At 44.2% G+C, this 13112-nt stretch overlaps 2 protein-coding genes across 4 annotated transcripts in view; one reads left to right on the forward strand and one right to left on the reverse strand.

Moving 5' to 3' along the window:
• Positions 1-1349, forward strand: part of SMARCD2 (SWI/SNF related BAF chromatin remodeling complex subunit D2) — a gene marked incomplete at its 5' end in the record, with an annotated part of 29797 nt that extends 28448 nt beyond the window's left edge. For all 3 annotated transcript variants that reach the window (XM_082197292.1, XM_082197293.1, XM_082197294.1), the window contains 2 exons: positions 740-841; positions 1244-1349. In XM_082197292.1, coding sequence (XP_082053418.1) covers positions 740-841; positions 1244-1297 — 156 coding nt within the window. In that variant the 3' untranslated portion in view covers positions 1298-1349. The remainder of the gene's footprint in view (positions 1-739; positions 842-1243) is intronic.
• A 2170-nt stretch (positions 1350-3519) lies between these two features.
• Positions 3520-12562, reverse strand: PSMC5 (proteasome 26S subunit, ATPase 5). The gene is made up of 12 exons (XM_082197369.1): positions 12414-12562; positions 11216-11287; positions 10251-10320; positions 9582-9679; positions 8793-8849; positions 8368-8598; positions 6550-6676; positions 5396-5586; positions 4922-5020; positions 4715-4825; positions 4178-4264; positions 3520-3675 (listed from the first exon to the last, which is right to left on the reverse strand). Exons 1-12 carry the CDS (start codon positions 12435-12437, stop codon positions 3622-3624), a joined length of 1221 nt encoding a protein of 406 aa, XP_082053495.1. The 5' UTR covers positions 12438-12562; the 3' UTR covers positions 3520-3621.
• Between the last annotated feature and the right edge of the window lie 550 nt (positions 12563-13112).

Here is a 13112-nt window from a genome sequence, read left to right on the forward strand (position 1 = left end):
ATGCTTCCAGACCACTCGCTGCACCTGAAGTCATTCATTTATTTGCACCTTGCTTTTCCACAAGATTGTTCCCAAGGCATCTCATGACATAACAAATGAAGAGCAATAAATATAATTCAGATATGAACACTTGGAAATAATCAGTATTAATATGCAAGCACACTAATCCATGGAACAGGGAAAAAATGGCCAAATGCAACAGCAAAAGTAAACACAAGAGCAAATAAAAGCCTGGCACAGAAATAAAAATAGCACAAATGCAAGGCCAAAGATCTCTGTGTTCCACAAAAGCAACACTGGGTTCCCATTAAGTTATATTCCCGCTTGTGACCCTTGTAGGACAAGACAGTGGGAATGCCCAGGCCTTTGATGTTAGTCTCTCTCTGTGCTCAGCCCAATTCCCTATATGTAAGCCATGTCTAACATGTTCCCTGTCTTTTGTCCACCTGGTCTATCCCTTCCTCCTTTGCCAGTTAAAAGAATTCAGGAACATTTTGATTCTGGCAGAAATGTGCAAAGTAAATCATTGATGTATTCCAGCTGGAAATGTGGTATTTTGAAACTAAGAGATACCAGTGCCATGTTTGTGAGCATCTCATTGGCCTGTTGCGCACATTGCTGGGTTATAGTGACACTGAACAAGGCAGTTTTAGTAATCTTGCTGCGGTCTCTGTTTTGAAACTCTCTGAACATTGGCAGCACAGGAAATAGCTTCCCCTTTCCCCCCATTTTGCTCTAGATCATCACCGACGTGGTTGGGAACCCTGAAGAGGAGAGGCGTGCCGAGTTCTACCAACAACCGTGGATGCAGGAGGCTGTTGGGAGACACATCTTTGCCAAGGTTTGAAGAGGCTATTTCTGCAGTGTTTATATGGCATTCCCTATTATTTAAAGTCATGCGGCATCTTCCCAACCTGGACTTGGCCATGGAGGGAGGATGTTATTTTCAGTTCCAGCACATCCCCACACCCCAATAATCGCCTTTCTGGCTTTCTTTTTGCCCCTTCCCTGGATTCCTTTTGTACTGCTGCTTAACAGCTGATCCCAGCAAGTGATCTACAGCCTCCACTTGCTCCGTTCTTCTCCCATTTACTTTCCTCAGTGATTGTACACCTGAGAATCAGACTCTTGCCCTTGGAGAGCAAGGAAGGCCTCACTGTGCTTCTGCCATGGGAGGCAAAACGTATGCCTGGCTGTGCTTATTTGCTCCTGCTCATCACTGTGACCGTCTTGTATCTTCCAGGTTCAGCAGCGCAGACAAGAACTGGAACAAGTGCTTGGCGTTCGCCTTACCTAGCGCTGCCACCTTCAGCACCCCTTCTGCACCTTGTGGTACTTTGGAATGGACCAGCAGCCAGGCAATGCTTGTCCAAAATCCTCTGCCTCTATCAGGGCTGGGGGAGTTCTGCCCCCATTGTCTCATTTGGGGATAGGGGGGAAGCTTATTCAGTATCCACCTGGGGATTATACAAGGCTTAAAACCTCCTTTAGAGAGAAAAGTGAGCTCCTCTCCTTCCTCAGACCCCCCCCCCACCCTTTACCCTTCCTATGCGCTTTGCCTCTGGGACACTGGGAATTTTTGAGTTGCCTTCTACCTCTTAGCTGAGTCTCAGCAGCCTCCCTTGCAATGTTGGGTGGCTGCTACTGCTGCTCAATTTTTAACCAAAGCTTCATCCATTCCAAACTGTCAGCCTTGCTTGCTGGCATTTAGTCTTTGCACTATCTCTTTTTTTGGGAGCAGGTTTGGTTTTTTTGCAACGGGAAGTTTGTTGTTAATATGTATTGGTGCCCTTCCTCCCTCTGAAACAGCATGGTTCTGAAGAGGGGTTTGTTTGTTTTTCTGTTCTGTTAATGACAATCAGTTGATATTTCTTCCATGGTTCTCCAGCACGAAGTTCAAAAAGTGAATAGTGGAGACCTGTTCCTCTTCGGTCAAGGCCACATGTACTGCAAGAAACATTTGAGGCCACCAGCCAAGGGGAGATTTGCTTGAGCCTTCTTGCCACCCCCCACCCCAAGTGCCTTCAGTCCCCAAGCTCCTGGCCCCTCGGCACTTAAATCTAGAATATATCCTCCTTGCTTTCTGGTCCTCCTCTCGAGATGTAGTTGGCCAAGTAGGAGCTGATGGGATGTTCACTCACTATGAACAAGAATGTTACCAGTTTCTATGTTGAATGTTTTCTAATAAAAGTACTCTTAAGCAGCAGCTTGAATTAAGCTTGCCTGATTTCTCTTCTGCCCTACAAACGGAGGCTGCTCTCGAGGAGCAGATGTACCTTTCAGCTGTAGCAGGATGAGGGAACTGTGGTTCACCAGGCGTTGTTGAGCTGCAGCGCCCATCATCTTTGGCCCTGATGGTTAGGGCTGATGCGAATTAGGACGCCAGTGATATCCAATGGACCACAGCTGCCACATCCTTGCTCTGCTTATGCAAGGTTCACTGCCATGCTATAAGTGAGACACAAGGAACTTATAAGCTCTTACACTCAGGGTCCAGTTGAACAAGTATTACATGGAATACCAAATTCATTGCGAAAATCTCTACAAAGCAGACAAGTTCTGGCTACCACAGTGTGACGATTTTTTCCGTAATGTGAAAATTTCAGACAACTAGTTCTTTGGAGTAGGTCTCCAGCTAATTGCGGCACCCTTGCCACCTTTCTGTGCTCTGGCTTTTGGAGGTGGAAGAATGGAGAGAAGTAGGCCTGGTGTCTCACAACAAGCTACTTCTTTAAATTTGCCCATTTTGAAGCACTTGGGAACCTAGTATGCATTACTTTTTTCCAAGATTTCTTTTACGCAGCTTCGTTTTAGCACTCAAAAATTATATGTAACAAAATCTAGCTACTGAATGCCATTTCTTTTTAGCTGTATAGCAGCCTTGTAGTGGTAGCCTGTGGTGCTGGAGCCAATGAGAACTGCCACTCAACATCTGGAAGGGCACAGGTTCCTCACCCTTGCACATATTTGTCTAAAATGACACCAAATTATAGAAATGTGTGATCTGAGTAACAGTCCGAGGCCAGCAAATTTAATCAGTTCACTTTAAAATTTCTCCTGATCGCAGTTTCTAGTTGAGTGCTCCAAAGACAGAATTCCTTGAACAATAACACTGTTTCATACAGATCATGATAAATCATAATCTTTCAGCGGTTCTCTTTTCATACCAACCCTATAAGGGTTCTAGGACAGGGAATTGATATTTGATGGGTCGAAAGACTCACAAGCCCACTCATCATGATTTGGGGAAAAGATACACTGGGAAATACCAACACTTAAGGTGTTTAACATAGCATTCAATTAAGAATGGCATTAAAGAGGCTTTTCAAATAAAGCTATTTGACCTTGGGCCTTAACAGTGCTTCAAAATGTTACCTTCCCACAGTCAGTGGAGTGAAATCTATTGCACCAAAAGACTCTGCTTCTGGGAGCTAATTTTCTGTAGAACTGGAGGAATAGATAAGTTTTAAAGCACAAATTTCTGTGCTTGCTTCTCCTTCCTCTATTTACAAGCACAACTGTTAATATTAAGTTTTATTAAGAGGGGGGAAGGACATTGGGGTGTAAAGATTACAGTGGAGAATGAGGTCGGAATTCACTTGCTTGGGTAGGGGCAGCAACTTATTTCCACAGCTTCTTGATAGACATATTCTTCTCACTGTCTTTTTGCATAACCTGCCAAAGAGAAAGAACATTAGAAATCAAGTCAGAAAGGCAAAAAGGCCAGTAGCAGAGAACAAACTTCCAAGCAGTTAAATGGCTACCCAAATTCTACACAATTTAGTAACCTTTTTGTATACTACCTGCTGGACAATATGAAGTCTCAGCTCCAATCCCACCCTGAATACATGCATTAAACTCTCACTATTCCTTCCATATCCCTCCCACAACAAAAATGGATGTGGGCTTTTTTTTTCTTTTTGTAATGTCTACCCTGCCCTGGAACAAACCACATAGGCTTTCTCTCTAAAAGTACAGCCTTAATGTAACAAGTGACTACACTATAAGGTCCCCACTATTACCCACTCCTTCATTTAATCTCTGCAGCACCTTAGGAGAAAGGCAAGTTCTGACACAAACACTGAGGACAAGAGCAACAAAATGCAAATCCCCTATTTCTTGGGCTCTTTCCACCCCGAAAGAATAGCCCTTCCCTCATACCCACAACCCACAATACCTTTGCTACAGCCATCTCGAAGTCTTCTTGAGTTACATGTACCCGCCTCTCCCTCAACGCGTACATTCCAGCTTCTGTGCACACGCCCTGCAAAAGAGATATGTAAGGGACCCACCTGAGCTGCCCCACACAAATGCCAAGAGAATATACAGCCCAGATAGGCTTGCTTCTGCCGCACCCAAGGATAACAAAATGATAGCCATCAAAGTGGATGTGTGTGAGATTAATACATATGACTAGGTACTGAACCTCTCCACTGATGGGAAATGGTTGGTCAGGACAACCCAATAGTATCAAAATAGTCTGAATGTGTGGGAGCACACACCACCACAAGAGATTCCGAAATCCTTGATTTTTAAAATCTTTGTCTGAAGTCCCTTCCGCTCACTGATGCAAACATACAAGCCTCAAAAAGTGTTACCAAGAATCTCTAGCAAGCCTTGATAATCAAATGATCCTTAATGCTGCATGTGGTAGTTAGAGAAGGGGTGCCAAACTTGGGGAGCAGAATTCTCAGACTCAAGCTTGCTACTTTACCTTGACCTCAGCCCCTGAAGCCCCTGGCATCAGCTCCGCAATTTTCCGCAAATTAATTCCCCGTGTCAGGTTCATCTTGCGAGAGTGGATCTTCAAGATGTCAAGTCGAGCCTGTGGAGTGACAGGAAGGCAAGAGGAAGCAGCAGTTAAATGACAATGCAGTTTTGCAAACAGGGACACTGGCTGCCAGGGTAAGAGAAGCTGTACCTCTTCATTTGGTGGAGGGAATTCAATTTTTCTGTCGATACGCCCAGGACGAAGCAGGGCTGAATCCAAGATGTCTATGCGGTTGGTCGCCATGATGACCTAAACAGGACAAAAAGAGCATTTCACTAGAATCCTATATGCAGTGTTTTGGCTAATAAATACCAGCAGATGCTACATCTATCCCCGCTACCCTTCAACAGACCACAGTAAACGTTCTTCCCCAAGCCACCTATTACGTCTCTTCTCCTGCAGCCGGAATCCTCTGCCTCCTCCTCCACTTCTGTCCCTCTATAGTTTGGTAGCAAGGTTTCATAGCCTTAAGTGCAATCTAGGTTCAAATTATGTATTTCTTTAAAAACATATATGCCAAGAAGAGCAACATTCTTCAAACTTCATCAATTATACAAACTACGTTCCTGTGCATAATCCACAGAATGATGGGAAAGTGTGGATTCTGTCCCTTTCACAACATACCTTGATATTCTTGGTGGCCTCAAAACCATCAAGCTGGTTGAGCAGTTCTAACATGGTGCGCTGAACCTCGCTGTCCCCACCAGAGCCACCCTCCAGACGGGAGGAGCCAATGGAATCAATCTCATCCATGAAGATAATGGAGGGAGCGTGCTCCCGGGCCATGACGAAGAGCTCACGCACCATCCGTGCACCTGCCACCAGGAAACAAGCCAAGATCCTTTAGCAATTACTGCAGTGCCCCCCAAGAGCTAGATGAGCTTGTCCCCCAAACATACAGCCCTATCTAAAAATGCTCCCTTACCCCTCTATCAAACACAAACCATCCCGCCAGCCCCATCTCAGAGAACCTAGTTGCATTTTTAAGAGACGGGTAGAATAGTGCTCAATCAACAGGCATACCCTGGAAAAATTATGGCAAAGAGGCAACTTGATCACAGAACTGGAATCTTGTGACCAATTCTGTGCTTGGAGGACTGTAGAACTCCCGTTTTTAGGCTCTGCAAAATTGTAAACGGTCTTTTTCAAGTCATCCGCCAAACTGTACAGGCAGCTACCTTTTTCTAGTGGGAAAAAGAATACATGGCGGCTCCCCAGGTATGGTCTAAGATACATGAGCTGCCACCTTACTGAAGTTAAGGAGGGCTGGGTCTCCTCAGTGCCTGGATGGTTGGGTCTCCTGAGAATAACATGTACACTGCCTAATAAAGTTTGAATGGAATGCCACGGAGAGATGGACTGGGAAGTCCTAAGAGAAGTGACTTGTAATGGTTAATGTACTTGTAATGTATGTATGTACAATGGAACCTCGGTTTTTGAAATGTAATCCATTCTAGAAGATTGTTTGACTTCCAAAACGTTTAAAACCTGAAAGTTGAAGCCTCAATACAGTAGGGAAACTCAGAACAGAAGCCGTGTTTGGAAACTGGAAAATTGTTTGGAAACTGAAACAGTTACTTCCGGGTTTTCGGCATTTGAAAGCCAAAACATTCAACTTCTGAGACACTCAAAAACAGAAGTTCCACTCTATAAAAAACTTGTGGGGTATGTGTGTGTGTAAAGCACACTGCCTTAAATTCCAGGCTAGAATAAGGGAAGGATAAAAATGTGATAAACAATAAAAACTTTCTCTCTCCCATCCACCCTGCCTCACTCACCTTCCCCAATGAACTTCTGCACAAGCTCAGAGCCAGAGACACGGATGAACGTGCAATCAGTGTGATGAGCCACTGCTCGGGCCAGCAAAGTTTTCCCAGTCCCAGGAGGTCCATACAGCAGCACACCCTGCAATAAGTGTAACATGAGATTAGTATGGAGAGGGAACTAAACCCATTTAGTGGAGAGGAAGAGAAAGGAACTCATGGTGGCACAGCACGTCCGACAACCTCTCTTGCAGACTATCTAGTACCTTGATGGTGTCAGTTGGAGCGATGAAACAAAAGGTGTAGAAAATTTGCATCCTTTTGCAGGCTTTTAATACAGAGACCTGCTTTCTACCCACCCTCCATTTGTCGTCCCAGGCTTGCAAAAATCTACCACTTGCCCGATAATAAATGTTGGAAATGTAAAGAAACTGAAGGTACATTCTTTCACCTTTGGTGGACGTGCCCAAGGATTAAGGCTTTCTGGGAAATGATATATAATGAACTGAAAAAGGTATTTAAATATACCTTCTTGAAGAAACCAGAGGCCTTCCTCCTGGGCATTGTCGGCCAATTGGTGCTAAAGAAGGATAGAATTTTTTTTATGTACGCTACAACAGCAGCAAGAATACTCATTGCAAAGTATTAGAAGACACAAGATTTACCCACTCTGGAAGAATGGCAGATGAAGCTGATGGACTTATATGGAACTGGTAGAAATGACTGGCAGAATCCGAGACCAGGGAGAAGAATCGGTGGAAGAAGATTGGAAGAAATTTAAAGACTATCTACAGAAATATTGTAAAATTAATGAATGTTAGAATGATGTTGGATAGAAATTAAGTGGTTTCCAGCTGTAATGCTTTAAGGGAATATGAAAAATGGGTTGTTAATAGGGAAAAATCTAATGTTACTATTTTAAGACCAAAGATTAGGATGGAGTCGGTGGAAGAAGATTGGAAAAAATTTTAAGTATATTTACAAAAATATTGCAAAATTAATGAATGGTAGAAGGATGCTGGAATGAAGCTATATGGTTTTAGCAGAAATGTAATAAAGAATTAAGTAAAAGCTGATTGATAATGGGCCAAAATGAAAAAATTTAAGGTTAGACCGTTAAGATAAATTATAGAACAAAAATTGAGAAAGAGGGAAAGAATTTGCTGAAATAGTTAATTGAACTAGAATACAAAAAAGGGATGTGTGAGGAGGTCGATGAAACAAGTAAATGAAAGGTAAAGATATGGAATATTGGATGTGTGTTTTAGTGTTTTTGTTTCTTTTTGCTGTATTTTTTTATGTTTTTCTTTTTATGTATTGTAATGTATGTTCTGTTAAACTTTTTATTGTTTTCCTTTTTTCTTTTTTCTGTAATCTTTAAACTTCTAATAAATATCATTTAAAAAAGAAAAAGAAAATTTGCATCCTTTTAATACAGAGACCTGCTTTCTACCCACCCTCCATTTGTCGTGGGCATGGAGTCCCAGGAATCTGCCTTATACCAAGAAAGACCCTTGGTCTGCCTAGCCCTGAACAGTAGTTGTTTTCCATTCTGAGAAAGGCTATTTCCCTTGAACTGGAGATGTCAGGGGCTGAACCTTGGCCTTCTGAATCAAGGCATGTGCTATAGCCTATGCACCCCTCCCTAAGGAAGGCCCAGGAAACGGGGGCGATGGCAAACCGGACTGCTTCTCTTCATGTGGGATGAGTATTTCAATACTTATTTGTAGTTAATGTCAAGTGTGAGTAATCACCTATCCATTTATCTAAAGTCTGGTCTAGTGAGAAAGCGAGGCATGATGTAGTGGGGACACCATATCTCTCTTCACTTGCCTTGGGTTGAGCAATGCCCAAAGCTTCAAAAAGCTCTGGATGCTTGACGGGCAGCTCAATCACTTCCTTGATCTCTTTGATCTGCTTGTCAAGGCCGCCAATCATCTCATAAGTGGAGTCTGGCACTTTCTCCACCATCATCAATGAGACCAGGGGGTCCACCTTGTTTGGCAAGATCTTGTGGAGTGTGTAGCTGTCATTCCGCAAGGCAACACGGCAGTTCGGGGTTACCTGTGTGGTATAGAGGTACATGAGATGCATGTTCCACCCTGGGTTTCCCCAGGGGCATTTAAAAGATAGAGCAAACCCAGACACAGGAAAGAAAACAGCACACATGCAAATCCAACAGAGACATAAACACCACTGTTCCCATTCTGGTATTCCCATGTCTGTGGAATACCAGACATGGCCCAGCAAATACTCACATCGTTGATGTCTATGTTTTTATCCACATCAACAACAAACTTGCCTTCAGGATGAACCTGGAATAGAGGGCCAGTTATTACCGTAAGAATCAAACACTTGCAGCATCAATGGCAAAACAAGTCAAGCGAAAGAAATCAACAGTCAGCATGGCTCATAGGAAAAATATACCCACTTCCAGCCGTATGGCAAAGCACTTCTAGCTTACAGTGCAAAACAACTTGAAGATATTATTGAGGAAGATTACTATTGTAAAAACAGATAAAGAGTTTTGGAAGCCACACAGGATTCATTAAGCACCTAGATATCCAATCATTTTTGCTACTTCTGTCCAGAAACAGCAAAGTAACAAGAGAATGAGTTGTGAATCCAGTTTAAAATTCTCTTCTCTACCATGAAGTAATTAGGGGCCTCAGACATGCCACTGTCTTCCAATTTCAACCTTACAGAGCTGTCCTTTTCATGCCACTCTTCCTCCAAGGAGCTCAGAGCAGCATATATGCATCTCTTCTCAACCCCCATTTTCTGCTCACAAATTTGTGGGGCGGAGGCTCGGGTGAGAGATGGCAACTAGCCCAAGATCACCCAATGAACTTCCCAGCCAGGTTGGTATTTGAACCCATGTTCTTCCCAGTCCTAGTTTTAACACTGTGCTTTGAATATTGAAAAGTGCTGTTTAAATGCCAACAGTTATTATTCCCAGCTCACAATCATAGCCTGTTTGAAGGACAACCCTCCTCTACACAGAGAGATGTATATATCTGATACACACATGCAGGGGGTGACCATACCTTGACAAGCACTTTCTTTTTGTCCATAGCCCTCACCACTTCACCCACGTAGGAACCTTGTTCCTGCAGAAGTTGCAACTCCTCACGAAGCAGGCGCACTAGGGTGGTCAGAGAAAACAAAACAGCATTAGCATCAGTGGAGAGGAAGTCTCCCAATTCAGCATCATCTTGGACAACTCAGGAACTGCCCCTCCCTAGAGAGGCAACATTTCCAGAAGCAAGGGAGGAAACATTTCTGGGGGGGGGGGGCGGTTTCATAAAAAGAAATAAGAGAATAAGTAGCATATCTGTTTCAGAACAGTCCAAAAGCTTAGTTAACCACCTTAAGGAAACAAAATGCTTTATATACAACTTAGGACACAAAACTCAGCTGCTTTCTATTTTGATTACATTTAAAAGTATTTACATCTCGGGTTATAAATATACCCAGTGTTTGATATTTTACTTATGAGATTACATAAAGTGACCACAGATTCTTAACGTAAAAGCATTACACTTTATAAAAATATAATCAGTAAAGCAAAGTTGCTTCAAATTAAGGTAGCAAGCATATACTGGTTTTTGCCAGTGGGGAAAATGTGGGTGCAGAGTAGAAACAGAATTTAAAAACAAAAGCCATCAAACCTCTCCCAAGCAACACTGCAGAGAGCTGAACAATCCCCAACTTACCCTTGGCATTGAGTTCATTCCGCTGTGCCTGCAGCCGCCTGAGATTCTGGCTCTTATCGTTGACTATCAACTTGAAGAAGAAATGGAGAAAGATGACACCTCACCCCAAAATAGCATAGTACCCCGTCAACTAAGGGTGTTTGCTCCCCCTATGCCAGCCACCAGATAATTATTCTCACCGAGATACGAGTTGGGGCACTCTGGCTACTAGCTGGCAAACAAGGGTTGATTGGTAATTGCATTATCTTTTCCTAAGCAGTGGAAAAGCAGCTAGCTCCAAAGAGGATGTAAACACCAAACGCATGTGGTGGTCAGAGTTTTGGATTAAGGTCAAGGAGACTTAGGTTCAACCCCTCACTTTGCTGTGTAGCTCTCCAAGTAAGCTTTGGTCAGTTACTATCTCAGCTCGCCTACCTCACAGGGCAGGAGTGGGGAGGGGGGGGAGAACCACCATGTAAACTGCCTTAAGCTCCTTGGAGGAAAGGTGTGAGATAAAGGTAGCAAATACACAAGTCTCTTCTCCTCCCCTCCCCCCCGCAGTATTATCGAAGAGAGCTCTCTTTTCCTTCCAAACACCTTTCTTTATGTGTCATGTCTTGTCTTTTACAGTGAAGAAAGACATACTCTGTGTGTGTTGAAAGATATTTGAGCACACGCGCGCCATAGCCCAGCAAACTTTTTGTCAAAACCACATTATAGAATGCATGCCTATCTTCATCCCTTAATTATAAACCTGAGTGGAGGGCCTATATCTTGCCCTTAACATATGCACTATAGAAATAAAAAAGTGAGCCAATAAAGAGCCTGGAGATCATCTAAAGATCCACTAGCCATAGTATGCCCCACGTGTTAAAACAACTTTAACTACCTGTGTGTATGAAAGTTGCTTTGTCTGCATTTGAGAAAGGATTTACAAAGTGAGAACTTATATTGATCTCCCACTCCAGGAAACAAGAATATCTCACCTGTAGCTCTTCAATCTTGGAGAGGTAATACTGGCGCAGCCCAGTCCCACCTTTGCCTTCATCCAACTCCATCTGCCCGAAAGATTTCGGACAGCAAAGAGAAGAAGACAGACAGATAAGCTCAAGGACAAGAGGCACAGCTCACCACCTGCCCCCCCAAGTTAAACTACAGCCCACTACCCAAACCATGAATTGTCACCCCTACCTTACAATTTGCTGTTTCACTCCTCTCCCCAGCCCACCTACTATTTAGAAACAGGCACCCTTTAACTGTTTAAAATAGGCAGTAACACCCTCTCCAACACCTAGAAGTGACAGCAAGTGAGAACGGGCCTTTTCTGCGATGGCTCTCCGTTTGTAGAATGCCCTCCTGGAATGCCCTCCCTGGACAGTCTTGCCTGGTGCCATTGTTACATATCTTTAGGTGTCAGGCAAAAAACCATCCCTCTAATCTACACCAAAGGCCTTTAGGGCTGGTTGAACAATCTATGGCCTTAAAAAAATGTGTTTGTGGGAGGGGGAGCTATGTGCGGCAGTCCTTTTGATGTTTTATTGTGCTATACGTTTTGTGTCTTCATCTTGCATGAAACCACCCTGCGATCTTCACGCAAAGAGGGTGGTACGTACGTTTAATAAATACCACAAGCACTACTAGTAATGGTAACCTTTCACATGACATTACAAGCCATCTCTCCACATTACGTGGACCCTCCCATATTGTCATTTTATGGCAAGCAAAGCAGGACACACCTTCCCGCTTTATAACTGTGAACCGCCCTGAGACCCCCGGGTATAGGGCGGTATATAAATTCAATTAATAATAATAACAACAACAACGCCACTGAGCAGCAACTACACCCACCCAGATTGGCTTCATACCACCAAGCGCCTCTGTCGGATCAGGGGCCCTTTAACGTCAGGCCACCTCCTTCCCCTGTTGCCCCGCCAACATCGCCGTCACTTTCGCCGTTAATCTGAATCCACACACAAACGAACTTCCTCCTTTCTCCCCCGTTTATAGCCCCACCACCACCATTTTTAACGAAAGCCTCTCCGCCATCCCTTCCCCCTGTGGCCAGGCAAGTGGCAAAAGGACATCACTTATCTCTCGCCAACTTTTACAAACAAGACACCCCCGTGAGAACAGTGAGAGAGAGCGGAGGCCGGAGTGACTCAGCACTCGCGGGAACCCGCTTACCTGCTCCGGCCCTTCAACCGCCATTTTCCCCCTCGCCGGTGATCCACATTCACTGAAAGGCGCATGCGCTCACTCAACGGCGGAAGCTGCGGGAAGGGAAGGCCTCCTTCCTCCTTCCGGTTGCTTGCCCTCAATCAACATGTCCGACGCGCGAGCGCCCTTCTTGGGAAAAGGAAGCCGTTTCCTTCCCCCCTCCCTTTCCGCTCCAAAGAGATCCGGTCCACAGTAGGTTTAATTGGTATACTTCCGGTTCTAGATTGCCGGGTTTTCTGTATGTGACAGAGCAAGAATTCCCCCCCTCCATATTATGAGTTCTACGAATTTCCGAACGAGAACCGGAAGCAACGTTTGTTCACACTTCTTATATTCATGTCTCTTAGTTTTCTTGTGGCGTTTAGGCGCTGCACATGCGTACGCACCCCCTTCCGCCTCAAGTCATTTTTGACATACTTTTGCTGCCATGTTGGTAGGGTCCTTACTACCTCAGATGGAAAATAGGGGAAATCGAATGACAGTTTGATGTACAGTAGTTGTCTTTCGGATTCCCTATGGTCCCCTAGGAGGTAAAACTTGATCTCTGCATAGCTTCCTGTCCGTTTGTATTTGGCGGGCGAGCGGGGTGGGGTGGGCGAGGACTCTGCCACACTCAAGATGGCTGTGATAATGCCGGCGAACGTAATTGTACAAACCGGAAGAGGA

Source organism: Podarcis vaucheri, assembly GCF_965113315.1.
Source record: "Podarcis vaucheri genome assembly, chromosome: 13".
NCBI classification, from domain to species: Eukaryota; Metazoa; Chordata; class Lepidosauria; order Squamata; family Lacertidae; genus Podarcis; species Podarcis vaucheri.

What these genes read in the sequence shown, in the direction of transcription:
- PSMC5 (XM_082197369.1), bottom strand. Translation starts at nt 12,437, where the DNA reads ATGGCGGTTGAAGGGCCGGAGCAG. An exon ending in AAAAGAAAGTGCTTGTCAAG is followed by an intron (nt 8,850 to 9,581) that starts GTATGGTCACCC and finishes CCTCTATTCCAG; the next exon opens with GTTCATCCTGAAGGCAAGTT. An exon ending in TCGAGATGGCTGTAGCAAAG is followed by an intron (nt 3,676 to 4,177) that starts GTATTGTGGGTT and finishes TCTCTTTGGCAG; the next exon opens with GTTATGCAAAAAGACAGTGA.